Here is a 14,653-nt window from a genome sequence, read left to right on the forward strand (position 1 = left end):
GCTGATATAAAGATGTTATAACTGCTTTGTTTCGGATTGTAATAAAAGGAAAAGAAACACCCTGTCCTAAAAATACATTTTAATTTAAACTTTGTGACACATTTTGGTACAAAAGAAGGTTTTTCTTCAAAGGATAATGTATTAGGTATAGAAGTAACCATAAGGTCCAATAAAAATCATATTCATGTAGGAAAAGACACAGATTTATAGATAATTCTTTTACAGTCAATTTATTTTCAATTATGAGGTTAACAAGCAGCACTGAAACGCGCCATCCTGGCTCATCTGCATGTGTGGCTGCAGAAAACTTTAGAAATTTTACAAGGGAGATGCGGGAGCACTGAACTGAAGAGAGGAGAAATCACAGCCACTTTAAACTAGAAAACAAAACTTTTCCAATCCAAACAATCATCTCGTTATATTTTTTTTTTGTTATCTGGAAACGATGTAAAAATGATCCCATTATTCTGACAGAATGATTTTTGTTTTCACGTTTCTCATCTTGAGAAAACAAAACAAGAACAATATTTATGTGGGAGCGGGCGTTCTCTCTTCTTCTTGTCGTCATTCTTGTGGCAACGCTCAGCATTTGTTCCAGTAAATCTGGTCCACTGCAATCAGAACCATGTCATTACAGCTGTTTCCCTTCAGCAGTTTATTGTAATCCGTTTGTCACAGGACGCCCCACACCTCCTCAAAGGCGGAGCATATTTTGGCACAGGTCAGAGCTGCAGAGAGGGGGTAGTTACTTATAGAGACCGTCTGCTCGGTGTAGTCCACATTCACCTGAGGGGAAAGAAAACCCAACACTGGGTTATATTGAGAAATTATTTGAAACCATGAAACAAGAACTATCTGTATCCTGTCCTCACCGAACCATGTGCGAACGCTCCGATCACCACAGCTGCAGGGCCCTCTGGCACCACGGTCCGAGCGTTAACGGCCTCCCCGGCGGAGAAGGACATGCCGATGCGGGGGCAGCCGGGGGGCAGGTGGTCAGACACCGGGTTTTTAATCAACTTCAGCAGCTTCTGGGGGCCGTCAGCGGCTCTGACGCTCAGTTTGTGCAGCAGCTGAACTTTGATGTTAGAGAGAGAAGAAATGGTCAAAGAGATGGAGAGAAAACCTGGCCATGCATTAAAAAGGACATTGCAAAAGTCGTTATCCCTCTTCAACTGAATATGAATCCAGCTGCTCTGTGAAGGCCTCAGAGGTTTGTTAGAAAACATCAGAGCATGAATCACACAAGCAGCCAATAGGCCAAAGGTAACTCTGGAGGAGCAGTAAAGATCCACAGCTTGGTTGGGAAAACCTGTCAGCAGGAAAACTATCAGTGATTCATGTCACAAATCTCACAGCCACTAAAAAGTGGCACAGAGGTTTTTATTAAAACAAAACCTTTGCAGTTTGGCAAACACCATCTACCGAACACGGTTAACGTGAGAAATCACAATGTAAAAGCAGATTAAGGGGAATAAATACTTTTGCAAGCCACTGTAGACTACAAAAAAGAAACAATACCCATTAAACCACAGAAGCGCGTGAAAGTTCTGGGGATGCGGGTCTGCGGGTTGATCTCTACTAGGGCGTTTTTCTCAGTGTGGATGTAAACCTGCAACAGGCCCGCCCTGTTCAGCGGACTGTCCATCAGCATAAGCAGACACTGAAATGAAGGAACAGATTGGTTTCAGAAACCTTAATCAGGCACATACTGTAAGAAAAGTAAAAATACACAACCATGCAAAAAAATTAAATAAAAAATCAAGGATTATGATAAAAAGTAGTAATTTCACATATCTGAGAATAAGTGGGGAAAGCATTGGAATTCATTTCTATTCAGAAAAAATAAAGATGTAAAAAGCTTCTCAAGCTGATGTAAGGTTTGTGTTTACCTGATGTGTGATGTCTGGTCTTATGTGTCCCGGATCTCTTCCACTTTTGACGATCATGTTTTTGTGCTGATCGCAGTTTAACAACTCAAATGTTTTACCAACCTGTAAGACACAAACCAAAGAGCAACAAGCATAGATCAGAATTAAACCCTCTCAGCGTTAGCTGGTCACAGATCCTGGTTGTGTTTGTAATTAAGAGCAGCGTTATTCTCTAACCTTCACAGTTTCTAACGATGCTCCCTCCAGAATAACAACGAGCCTTCTTTCAGCCATTCGATCATGGAGGTTGATTTTGCCTGTTTTTGCTGCTTTTGGTTCATATTCATCCAAATGTTCCAGACCACGCTTCTTTCCAGAGGCCATGGCTCCTTTTGTTAGTCGCAGAAAGATGACGTCAGTATGGAAACCGCATGGAGGTCTCTTTTTAAAAACAAAATGTATACAGTAACCACATAAAGTAATGCATTTACATAAGATAATCTGTTTCGTTTTACATAAATGATGACTGAGAACATTTACCATTTTGTTTAAATAAATCCAAAATATTTTAATGTCGCGCAAGATTAGTACGTCATTTTCGTGCGCCGGATATTCTCCAGCAACGTGTTGAAGGAAATTTCACGTGTGGAAACCTGAAAGTCTGAAAAAAGCATCGATTCGTGGGTGAGTATTTGAGTATTATTTAGTTAAGCTTGTCTATGAAGCCAAAAAACAACAACAAAGTTTTCGTAACTGAAACACTTTAAATTGCCAACTGGTTACGCTGAAGCAGGTCTTGTTTTATAAAAGGCTCATTATTTGATAACCAGATCCGTTTGTCCCTGTGCAGTTTAGTGCTAACTCGCTCGTCAGATAATTGTACAGCTTCATAGATGTATATCTTTTAGGAACCAAAAACTCGAGTCAGTAACGCAGGCTTTTACTACCTGTATATAGTATCTATATACGATCTTTTGCCTAACCCTTTTACATATAAGCTCCCATATCTGCCATGTATTCAGTCGCTGATTGTCTTGTTTCCATAAGCCATGTTTTTGAACCTATTATTATAAACAGAGGCTTTTTGGCACTTTTGTTAGTAAAGTTTGCCACTGGCCAGGGTGGGATAAGTTAGTAGTTTTTAATTTTGTTTTATTTATTAATTTATAGTTTAAATCCAACAGTTCTCATACTTACACTCCCCTCTGTAATATTAATAGTTTATAAATCGGATTAAAAATCACTGTTTTTATTAAACATACAGGTGCAGACTATATTTACTTGGGGTATACTACCAATTGCTACTACAACCTGTGCATATGTACATTACTTCTTCACCATGACAGGATGTTATTTGCCACAATTATTTTTGAAGGACGTTCATTCACTGATAAATTAGATAGTGTCCACTGTACTGTCAGGAAACTCAACAGGACTATTATTTATTTCCACGTTCTTATTGGTCAAAGCTAAATAGAGCCACTGTAGAGGGTTTACAGAGCAGCTTGTGGCTCCAGAGCTGAAAGTTACGTTGTAATGGAAGCCTCTCTATGTCAGACTCGGTGTGATATGTGGGGTATTAATACTGTTCACTAATTTGTTGTTAGGACAAGGAGTGGTAGTAGTGATTTAATTTTCTCTGCTTCTTCATTTTGAGGTTGTAGCTGAAAGTTGGAGTCATGGGTCGGAAGCTTGATCCCACCAGCAAGGTGAAGAGGGGGCCGGGTAAGAAATCCAGAAAGCAGCAGGGAGCAGAGGTTGAGTTGGCCAACTTTATAGATCCAGAAGGTAAGTATCTTTTTCCTGATCCTTAATGGAAACAAAAGCACACTGCCGGTTGTGTATAACATTGTATTGTCTTTGCAGAAGATGCAGGACCAAAACGTTTGTCAAGTAGAGCCAGAAAAAGGTAACAGGTGGACTACTTAGTGAACTTTAAATACAGCCACAGTGTTTGCAAGGTGTTTAGTAATGTTTGCAAATTTTTGTAGAGCTGCTAAGAGAGTTGAGAACCTGAAAACACCAGAAGATGTTGCTGAGAAACAACCAAAAAAAGGTAAGCACATCAATGTGAACCGTTGTCCATGTCTTGTTTTAGAAATGAAAATAAACCTGGACCATAAGCAACATTTTAAATGTGCTTTTGGATCAATTAAACACAAAGTAAAGTATTTTTGGTTCTGTCCACGTTAATGTATTTTCCACTGTGTTTTCATTTCTCATCCACCTGCAAACTCTATTATTATTGTAAAAAAATAAATAAATTGTAATCGTTTCTTGCTCACATCAGTTTATTCTTTTCTGTCAAAAAAATGTTTCAACTTTATTTTGAGGTTTATTGGAAAGAGTCATGGATGTGACAGATGTCAAATTGTCAGGAGCAAAAATAAATGGTTTTCAATACGTTTTGTGTTGAAATAGCCATATTGGATGTCAAACTCTGCCTGGTGACCTTCGACCTTCCCAGTGTTCAATGTTCTGACTTCAATTAGTGATCTCAAGAAATTTGACTTCTGAGTACAAACACAAAGCAGCAAATAATACAAACATTTTAAGGGAAAAATGAATTTGCACTGTCAGCTGTTCGAACTGTCAGCTGTGCTTAAATATAATCCCACATACCTCGTTGAAAGATTAAAAATGACAAATATCTGTTTTGATTAAAAAACAACTACAGAGTGGGGTAATTATTTCCTACTTTATATATAAGAATGAGTTGTTTTTTCTTTAAACAAGAACATTTTTATGCATAACAAATAATGAAGGAATTCTTGGATCAAATATAATCCTAGATTCTTGTTCACTGAAAAATTTGAAGTAAATGTGTTCTGTATGTGAAGATTTATAGAAGTAGTTTTTGTACGTTTCTTAGAAGACTCTCCATTGGTCTGAAATTTTAATTGAAAATGCGTGCTTATTATTTCTGTCCAAAGGATACAGTGATGACAACAGTAAATGGCTGAAACCTACAAAGAGGAAGCGCAAAATGGATGAACCTGAAAGTGAGGATGACAGCGAGGAGATGTGGGAAGATGATGATGAGGAGGAGGAGGAAGAGGAAGAGCAGGTGCTTCTGCCGAAGAAGGGAGGAAAAGAACAAGAAAAGAAAAGTGCAGATATGGAATTGAAAAACCTGGAGGAAGAAGATGATGATGAAGAAATGGTTGACGACTATGGTGCAGAAGATGATGGCAGTGGAGAGGAAGAAGAGGAAGAGGAGGACAGTGATGGAGATGATGTATGTTATCTGATTTATCTCTTTTTTTATTATTTAAAAGTTGGCATTTAAAAAGCTTCTGTTTATGGTAGCCAGTCCAATATGATAGATATTAACGATTCTGTAGTGTTTGCATGGCACTTTGAGTTTACTCATTCATTTTGTTAACGTAAAAATTTTTCATTTCTATCTGAAATGCTTCTTTTTAGCTTTTCTGGAAGATTGCGAAAGTCTGCAGGTTTTCTTTTGTTTCCTTTCAGAAGTTTGTCAAACTTTGCAGTTGAAAGTTAAATTAGTCCTCAGGCCATTCGATCAGAAGTCTAACTCTGCTCAGGAATGATTAGATTTTATAATTGTGGCAAAATATTAAATTAACTTAATCTGTTGATGTGATCCACTTCAGCTTCTTCCAATCGAACGTGCTGCCAAAAAAGAGAAAAAACTGAAGGAATCCATGGGTCTAGGCAGTGATGATGATGATGATGATGATGATGATGATGATGATGATGATGATGATGATGATGCTGACGACGACGATGGTGATGAAGAGCATAAATCAGATTCTGAGATGGATGAGGAGGAAACAATCCAAACTAACGCAGATGATTTTGATACCTTCCGACTTCCCTCTGCTGAGGAGGGCGAGGAGGGTGAGTCTGTCGTTACAGTCTGGCAGCAAATCATCAGGAAATGTTCTGCAAATGACCAAACCTTCATCTCTCACCTGTGTTTTCAGGTGCCCTGTCTCTGGACCTGAAGGGAGTCCATCAGAGAATAAAGGACAACATTGATGTCCTCTGTAATTTCTCAGCAAAAAGGGAGGAGGGGAAAGCCAGAGTGGACTACCTCTCTCTTCTGAAGAAAGACCTTTGTACTTATTATAGCTACAACGAATTCCTGATTGAGAAATTAATGGACCTCTTCCCTCTCTCAGAGGTCGGTTTGTTTGTTTTGCATCCACAAATCTGTGATTCCCTGAAGGGTTATGGGTGGCAGCTTGAAAAATAAGTCATTTTTTTTGCTTTCGGCAGCTTGTTGACTTCCTGGAAGCCAATGAAATTCAGAGACCGGTCACAATTCGAACCAACACGCTGAAAACGAGAAGGCGGGACCTTGCACAGGTAACTACTCTGGACTCTTTGGAGTATGACCGTGCCAATATAAAGCTCCTTATATATATTTACTAAGCAGCTTTTCAGATTTAATTTAGTTACACACATCTGCTGAAGACAGACTTTGATTATGTTATGACACATTTTGAAAAAGACAAAGATTTACTTGGCTCATTGATTTAAACAAAAATCTGAAGCTATTTTGGTAATGTATACAATACAGCAGGTACTGGTGCGTTTTTTTTTAATTCAATTTGAAATAAATTACATAATTTTAACTTGGATCATTTTGTATTTGTCCTTGTTTAGGCTCTGATCAACAGAGGAGTAAACCTGGACCCGCTGGGGAAATGGTCCAAAGTGGGTTTGGTCATCTATGACTCCTCGGTGCCTGTCGGTACGTTTCTCTTCAACATGTTAACTCTAATTTTAGCCTGAATGTTTTTTTCAGAGAAGCGTATTTCAGCCGCCAGAGGTTTGATGTCATGCTTTGTTTGAATCCAGGTGCGACTCCGGAGTATCTGGCCGGTCATTACATGCTGCAGGGAGCCTCCAGCTTTCTTCCTGTCATGGCGCTCTCTCCACAGGAGGGGGAGCTGGTGCTGGACATGAGCTCGGCTCCCGGGGGAAAGACCTCCTACATGGGTAAGATATGTTACTCTTATGCCTGCAAATTATGTGTTGAGAGCTAAGTGTTGAAGTGAATGTTCCTCCGTTTAGCTCAGCTGATGAGAAACACAGGAGTGATCGTAGCTAATGATGCTAACGCTGAAAGACTGAAGAGCGTGGTGGGAAACCTTCACCGCCTCGGGGTCACTAACTCCGTGGTCAGCAATTACGATGGCAGGCAGTTCCCAAAGGTAACCTCATTTCAGATGTTCATTTGCAAAACGTGCTTGGTTTAAATAAATGTCACGACTGTATCGTTTATAGTTTACTGAACTATGGAGGTTTTTGCCGCAGGTAATGGGAGGGTTTGACAGAGTGCTGCTCGATGCACCATGCTCAGGCACAGGAGTTATCGCAAAAGATCCAGCTGTAAAGACCAGTAAGGTGAGACATCACAGCTTGTCTCTGCCCATTGATCTACAGATACCCTCTTAGTTAAAATTGAATTGCGCATTAAAACGTCTTCCCTCTAATCTTGTTTTTCGATTAGGATGAGCCGGATATTCTGCGCTCTGCTCATTTGCAAAAAGAACTGCTTCTATCAGCTATCGACTCCGTGAATGCAGCGTCTTCTTCTGGAGGATACCTGGTCTACTGCACATGCTCAATAATGGTATGTGTTACCATGAAATGAGGTTCAGTCAGGACTGCAGTGAAGCTGATGTCTGAATTATTATTATTAAAAATATTGCAGTCTATTCACCTTAACAATCTGAACAATTATATGAAATCAACAAGTTATGGAGCAAAAACACAAAATCTTACTAAGTAGTTTTAATCTAGTTTCTAGTGCAAATATCTTTGTTTTGGCTTATTTCAAGAGTACTTAATTACAAGTAACTTTTCAGAAAGATATAGAAGCTTGTTTAAAGTAAATAATTCATTTAATAATAATAAAAGTGTCCCACTATTATGCTCATTTCATTTGTGTGGATGTTTGTCTTGATTTAAGTTTTGATAGTAACCACATCTGTCTCCAACCAGGTGGAGGAGAATGAGTGGGTGGTGGACTACGCTTTGAAGAAAAGGAACGTTAAACTCGTCCCAACTGGACTTGATTTTGGGAAGGAAGGCTTCACCAGGTAATGAAAGTTAACCAGTTTGTTATATACATTCCCATTTATTCACTGATAAACACTGTGATCATTAAATAGAAAAACATTTTATGTCCTCCGTAGTTTCAAGAAATTTAGATTCCATCCCTCCCTGCAACTCACCCGCCGTTTTTACCCACATTCCCACAACATGGATGGATTTTTTGTGGCCAAATTTAAGAAGTTCTCTAGTGTAATCCCATCAGCTTCAGTTGGGAAAGGTAACTCTCTCTCTCAAATCTGAGTCCAGATTGAAATGTTTTCTCTGTTTAATGTTATGATTGCATAACGTTTTGTGTTGGTAATTACAGGAGACGAGACAACAGAAGCTCCTGAGGCAACAGAAGCTACAGATTCTCCGAAAGAGAAACTGTCCAAAAGCAAAGCAGCTAATGAAACTGCGCCAGCAAAGACAAATGCCCAAAAGCAAAATGCCAAAACTAATGGAGCAGCAGCTAAGAAACCAGCAAACATCAAGACAAAAGGACAACAGGGCTCGCAGACTGGACCAAAGAAGGCAAAGATTGCCAAAATGGATGGAGAGACTGTGAAGGGAGCCCAGGCAAAGAACCCTGCAAAGAAGACTCCTGTCCAGACAACCGCATCAAAAACTGTCAAAAAAGATGGAAGTAGATTTGAGAAAAAGCCAACCAAAAAGGGGAAATCACCTTTGAAGATGAAGAACAGGATGGGAAAGAATAAATTCAAAAAGATGAAGCACAAGTTTCAAAAAAACAAATAATGTTTAACATGTGAGCAGTGAAACATTTCAGATTACAAAGAAACTTTGTAGAGTCCTATTAAATACCCGACTCCCTTTCTCTACATTTAAATATTCTTTGGGTCAATGTTATTATCTGTTTCAGAGTAACGTGTTAAATATGGCTATACTGATTGATTTGATTTCACTGTTTTTTGTTTTTTCTGTTTTATCTGATCTATAATGTAGGTTTGCTGCAGGTGAACATAAAATAAATGTTTTAAGACTTCAAATTTTAATTATCTGGTTTACTTTAATCAAGAAAATACATTTCTTGAGGAGTAATAAAACATTAACTAAGAGAATATATGTAGGTCCATTTTGGAATATTTAAAATAAAGTTGAAAAGGTTTTTTTAGCCTGTCTATAACTTAAAAAGACATTTTTGTTACGGAGAAATTTACTTTGAAAGATTCCTGTGACTCAATCATTCACTGAAGAAAGTAGGTATTTATAAATTTATTTTGGATATCACAAACTTCGGCTCCTTTCTCATATTAGACTAACAGAGTAAAGTATAATTAATACGTTCAACATTTTTACTCACGCCTTAAGTACACGGGGCTGCTGTTTTGACCCAAAGGAGTACAGGAAAAAAATCAAAAACTTTAGAATTTAAGTAATTATAATGAAGAACTTAATAGAATAGAATACCATTAATTTTAGACATATTAATTGTAAGTTTTACTTCAGCTCATGTCTTTGCTAGAATTTAACCAGAAATCATTTGTACCTTTAACCAAGGAGTCGGTATCATAACGCTATTTCCAATTGGTAATTTTAAAAATATGTACTGTAATTTGGGCTCCACGCATGTTAAAAATGCTATTCTCATTTCTGTTTAATTTCTTAAGGGTGATGGTGAACACAGTAGACATAAAGCATACGCATGTGAAGTTTTTTTCCTTAAAAAGTCTGGGAAATCAGATTGGTCCATTTCGAAACGGAAACTGCCTTGTTTACCTTTTCCAAGATGGCGGCGGGGATGTATTTGGAGCATTATTTGGACAGTAAGCTATAAATTACGCCTTGAAGCTGCTTGCCCATGTTCAATTAATTTAGTCAATTAATTGTTTGCATTTAATTATGCACCGCAGTTCATGACTGTTTATTAGATGGAGGAAAAAGCGTTAACCACTTTCTAACGGTCAGTCTTTTTAGGCTCTGTCTATTTCCTGGAAAAGCGGTTTGTAGCGAAGCTAAGACGCTGCTGGATATCTCACAGTACATACAATGTTTCAGTACTTGCTGTCGATGTACTTTGATTCTTTTAACCCGCAAAAACATCCGTATGTTTGGTATTTATTGAATAAATTCAGTAGACAAAATAAATTGCATTTCACTTACAACATTGAGCTAGCTACCGCACTCGCATTGTTTTTTTTTCGGTTTGTTTGATTGTGGCGATTGTGCAATTAAACTGATATGTTTTTTTTTATCTTTCCCCACCATCTTCATCTATCCAGGCATTGAAAATCTTCCCTTCGAGCTGCAGAGGAACTTTAATTTGATGAGAGATCTCGATCAACGCACAGAAGGTGGGAATAAATCAAATTGAGTGTCGCATGAATTATCCATTCTTCAAGCATTATTGACCTATATATGTTCCTGAATTTTATTTCAGATCCCACCAGTCATATAAATGATGGCTCCTACTAAACTTTATTTTTTTTATTATGCTGAAAACCAACTGATTCTAAATTGTTTATTTTGTGACTTGAAGTTATGGTACTATACAAAAGTTTTTGTAGTCCTTGAACTTTTCAAACTTTACGTTTTGTTGGGATTTTGTGTGGCATACAAAGTGCAACATGCTTGTGAAATTGAAGCAAATGGATACAATTTGTTTTCAGCAACGTGTCTTGGATCTGTTCCAAATTTATTTTCAAATCTCAATTGAAATTGTACACCAAAAATGAATGTGCTGAAGATTTGTGTTTGCTATAGATAGACAAACATACTACGCCTCGAAAGAGACCTGGTTCGACTTAACCTCCTTTTATTCTGGCACCCCTAAATAAAACCCAATGCAACCAATTGCAGAAGCTGCTTCATTTGTGATTTGAGTCCACCTGTGTGTAATTTAATCTCAGTATAAATCCCGCTGTTCTTTTGAGGCCCCCGTGGTTTGCTAGAATATTAGTGAGCAAACGGCATCATGATGACCAAAGAACACAGGAGACGGGACAAGGAAATGTTTTCTGCTCAGCAAATGGCTTTTAATGTTTTTAGGAGCATTTCTAAAAGTTAAATAAAAGTACTAATAAAAAACTTATGTTTGTTTCATGTAGACCTAAAAGGACAGATCGACTCTCTGGCTAAAGAATACACCTCCAATGCCCGGACTCTCTCCTCTGATCAAAAACTTTCCCTACTGAGGCAAATTCAGCAGTCCTACAGTAAATGCAAGGAGTTTGGAGATGACAAGGTGCAGCTGGCTATGCAGACCTATGAAATGGTGGGTACATCTGAGATAACTTTAGTATTCTGTATACATATCTTCTAAACTTGAAATATTTCAGAATTATGCACCAAATATCAGTGAACTGAATAGTTGTTTGTTTTTTTTTCTACAGGTCGACAAACACATCCGACGCCTCGACACAGACCTGGCTCGGTTTGAAGCTGACCTGAAGGAGAAACAGATTGAGAGCACAGACTACGACTCCGCCTCCAGTAAGGGAAAGAAAGGTGTGTGTTTGCTTTCTATTCTCTCTGTATGCGCTTTGTTTTGTGGTGTTGTACAGTTTTTACAAATCTGTGCTTTGTGTAACGCTGGAGTGTTTGTGTAATTCCAGTAGACTCCAGACAGAAGGAGAAGAAGGCCGCCAAAACAAGATCTAAGGTGAAGAGCTCAGACGAAGATGGAAGTCCCAAGAGCGCACAGAAGAAAGTCAAACTTTTTCAGCAGTATGTTTTTATGTCTTGTCATGATCCTGCAGGTTTGGGTTTTAATGGTAAAAGAACACTGATGTATATTTTTTTCTCATTCATCTGATCAGAGGGGAATTCACCGCCCCTGCCTCCAACTTTGGCAACGTGCACCCGTCGGATGTGCTGGACATGCCTGTGGACCCCAACGAGCCCACCTACTGTTTGTGTCATCAGGTGTCTTATGGCGAGATGATTGGCTGTGACAACACCGATGTGAGATTTTTTTTTTCTCTTTTTTTTAATTATTATTGGCAAACAAAACTTAACTTATGACCTTTTTTCACATGTGCTTGTGTGCAAACTAAGCATTATTTGTTAATGCCAGCACATACGTGGGTTGCATTTTTGCTGCGAATTTATGAATTACTGGGAGAACTCAAAAGATGGTAGTTTTCTGCATTTGTATTTCTTAGTTGGTGATCAAGAACAGTTTATAAAAAAATCAGCAAAATGCAATTAGCTTAGATGAATCAAAGACATGCAGCTCAAGAAATGATCAAAAATCCTGCAATGCCTTTTAACTTTGAGTCTGATATTACTTTTTATATTTCTTAAACCTTTCCAGAGTCCAACTTTTGTGCTTTGCCACTCATTTTATATTCTTTTTGCACCTTGCCCAAGCATGTACAACTTCCTGTATGCATGACTTTCTATGGTGTTTACAGCACTTGTAAACACCATCTCATGTGCCATAGTTTACTGATACCCATAATTTCAGAACTTTTTTTCTTTAATAAATGTGAACCAAACTGAAAAAAATAGTTAAAATCTTGTGGAGGGAAAATGGATAATAAATGACTAAAATAATGTGGTTAAGTGTGCACACCTTAAGCTAATGCTTGAGTCACCTTGAGACTTTATCCCAGTAGTCTCTTGTTGGGTTTTCGTCTACTGAAACATCTTAACTTGGTATTATTTGCATACTTTGCAAAAAATACTTCCATGCTGTCAAAAACATTAAGATTGGATTTTAACAGAGATTTGTTCACGGAGGTAAATTAAGATTTCAATGAAACAGAATTATTTCAATGAACCCTTAGCTGATTCTGTTGCAATAAAACTCCTCCACCATTTGTATGTAAACTATCCCAATGCGAACTTTCTAACTAAACAAAGCTGTTATTTATTTAGACAGATTTTTGTCTCACAATGAGTCACTGCAAAAACAGATAAAAAAAAATGGAAGTGTTTTATTCCAGCAGTTTCTCATTGACAATAAAACTAACTGTACTTTTAAACTCATAGCACTTTGTGAGTTGAGATTAGGAATTCATGTTTCACTTCTGTGTACACGTCTTGTATACATGACCACACGAGGCACAAATACAATCTATTCTAAATTTGCTCTTGCGTTTTGCAGCAGCACCCACCTTCTCTGTAAAATATGTTCCCACAGCCATGGGAGGTTTCCCTGAATCTAGCCGGGCTTGGTTTTCCAGTTTTCCTAACTACATACTCTGCAGCCCAGTCATGTGAGGAATCTTGCTGTCTTTGCTGCACCACTTTGTACCTCTAAGCTGAGTGATACTTTTCGATAATGCGGTCCGTCTCATTCTCGTGTGTCTTTTTGCACACCACAGCTCTTGCTGTGAGATGTGACTAAGGAAATGTCAAAGCAAAATACTTGTAGAAGAGCTGTGTTTTATTTGCTGTAAATTAGTTCATTAGAAACATTAATCCTATTTAACATAATTTTCAATATGGTGGTTAGTTCTGAAAAAACAGAACGTTGTGTGTACATTTCTGCACCCATGCTATTTTCAATGTTTACTTTTTACATTTTAGGTCACTTTTAGGGTAAAAAAAAGTCCTGAAATGATCTAAAAATGATTTGTCTTGGTCCCATTGTTTACATCATGAAAACATGGCAATTAAACAGCAGTGCATATTATTCCTAGATCCAAATCTCAAAATGATGAGCTTGAAACTCTTTCAGGCCCATGCCTCATCATCATTTAAGGACTGCAGAAAAGAAAACGCTTTAATAGCAGCTTTGATTGTGGGCTTTGAACATTCGGTTCTTGATTGTGTCTTTTGAAAAGCTTGGTTTTGTCGAAGCGGTTAGTTTGTGCTTTTTGATTTTTTTGATATTTCTTTTTTTCAGTGCTCCATTGAGTGGTTCCATTTCGCATGTGTGGGCTTAACAACCAAACCACGTGGAAAATGGTGAGAAAGTCTAAATCGATTGTCATCGGTGTGTGCAACACAAGTGTTTTTAAAATTGTTACAGCTCCCCTTAGCCACCTCAATTTTTATTCCCCCTCTGCAGGTACTGCCCACGCTGCTCTCAAGACAGAAAGAGAAAGTGATTCACCTGGTCACTCTGGAACAAAACACAGAGAAAAAGTTTTCTTCATTTTTGTTTTACATCTTTGTTTTACATTTGGTGCTTTACTCTTTGATTTACGTCTTTGCCTTGGTCTGATGCAGTGTGTGAAGGAGCCAGACGGTTACAAATGTATTTAAGTTTTTTTTTTATTTTATTTTTTTATGCATAACAGTTTTAAGTTTTTATTTAGTTATCTTTGGTGCTTTTATTGTGACTCTCGTATATATAATTTTGTCCACATAACTAATAAACACTACAGCTGCCCCATCTGGTTTAGTAGTTGTAGTTCTGATATACAATACTGTATTCACATGGACAAGTGAAAAGTTTCTACATATTCATGAAAATCATCCTTGAATGGTTTTGTTTTTTGTATTGTTAATTTGCCATTGTTTAAAATTGAAACACTATTTTTAGATACATTAATAAGACAAAACCTGCTTTGTGACAGCATTAAGATATATGTGGTAGTGAATTAACCCGTTTTAATTTAAACATTTTTATTTGACTGCTGCATAGAATCTAAACTACATTTTTGAAAAGTATTGTCATTTCTGTAGCTGAAATATTGGTGCCGGGGTGAGGGTATGATAGGGCTGTCAATCATTTCAATACAGCTACTACCTCAAAAAACACTCCTTCGTGGTCTCGTCTTTTTTTTCGCTCA

General features: G+C 37.7%; 3 protein-coding genes across 7 annotated transcripts; 2 read left to right on the forward strand and 1 right to left on the reverse strand.

Annotated features, from left to right (window-relative positions):
* Positions 1-64: 64 nt before the first annotated feature.
* On the reverse strand, positions 65-2,290 carry emg1 (EMG1 N1-specific pseudouridine methyltransferase). Its single transcript, XM_008431460.2, has 5 exons — positions 2,109-2,290; positions 1,893-1,994; positions 1,522-1,663; positions 873-1,078; positions 65-786 (listed from the first exon to the last, which is right to left on the reverse strand). The coding sequence occupies exons 1-5, from the start codon at positions 2,253-2,255 to the stop codon at positions 673-675; spliced, it is 711 nt and encodes a 236-aa protein (XP_008429682.2). The 5' UTR covers positions 2,256-2,290; the 3' UTR covers positions 65-672.
* A 158-nt stretch (positions 2,291-2,448) lies between these two features.
* Positions 2,449-8,962, forward strand: nop2 (NOP2 nucleolar protein homolog (yeast)). 3 transcript variants are annotated; one of them, XM_008431458.2, is made up of 16 exons: positions 2,449-2,555; positions 3,529-3,659; positions 3,738-3,780; positions 3,863-3,927; positions 4,805-5,109; positions 5,492-5,738; positions 5,825-6,024; positions 6,120-6,209; positions 6,510-6,597; positions 6,705-6,845; positions 6,921-7,060; positions 7,164-7,253; positions 7,360-7,482; positions 7,854-7,951; positions 8,048-8,184; positions 8,275-8,962. In XM_008431458.2, the coding sequence occupies exons 2-16, from the start codon at positions 3,551-3,553 to the stop codon at positions 8,703-8,705; spliced, it is 2,307 nt and encodes a 768-aa protein (XP_008429680.1). In that variant the 5' UTR covers positions 2,449-2,555; positions 3,529-3,550; the 3' UTR covers positions 8,706-8,962. The 3 variants fall into 3 exon arrangements, with proteins under 3 accessions (XP_008429680.1, XP_008429681.1, XP_017165112.1); XM_008431459.2 differs by having other exon boundaries at positions 2,457-2,555; positions 3,536-3,659; XM_017309623.1 differs by lacking the exons at positions 2,449-2,555; positions 3,529-3,659; positions 3,738-3,780 and having other exon boundaries at positions 3,863-3,924; positions 4,801-5,109.
* A 553-nt stretch (positions 8,963-9,515) lies between these two features.
* On the forward strand, positions 9,516-14,619 carry ing4 (inhibitor of growth family, member 4). Of its 3 annotated transcripts, none has more exons than XM_008431451.2 (8): positions 9,516-9,733; positions 10,190-10,261; positions 11,015-11,181; positions 11,300-11,414; positions 11,525-11,633; positions 11,726-11,870; positions 13,762-13,823; positions 13,927-14,619. In XM_008431451.2, the coding sequence occupies exons 1-8, from the start codon at positions 9,697-9,699 to the stop codon at positions 13,964-13,966; spliced, it is 747 nt and encodes a 248-aa protein (XP_008429673.1). In that variant the 5' UTR covers positions 9,516-9,696; the 3' UTR covers positions 13,967-14,619. The 3 variants fall into 3 exon arrangements, with proteins under 3 accessions (XP_008429673.1, XP_008429672.1, XP_008429674.1); XM_008431450.2 differs by having other exon boundaries at positions 9,522-9,733; positions 11,522-11,633; XM_008431452.2 differs by lacking the exon at positions 9,516-9,733 and adding an exon at positions 9,780-9,870 and having other exon boundaries at positions 11,522-11,633.
* The last annotated feature ends 34 nt before the right edge of the window (positions 14,620-14,653 follow it).

The sequence above is a fragment of the Poecilia reticulata genome, linkage group LG16 (genome assembly GCF_000633615.1).
Source record: "Poecilia reticulata strain Guanapo linkage group LG16, Guppy_female_1.0+MT, whole genome shotgun sequence".
NCBI classification, from domain to species: domain Eukaryota; kingdom Metazoa; phylum Chordata; class Actinopteri; order Cyprinodontiformes; family Poeciliidae; genus Poecilia; species Poecilia reticulata.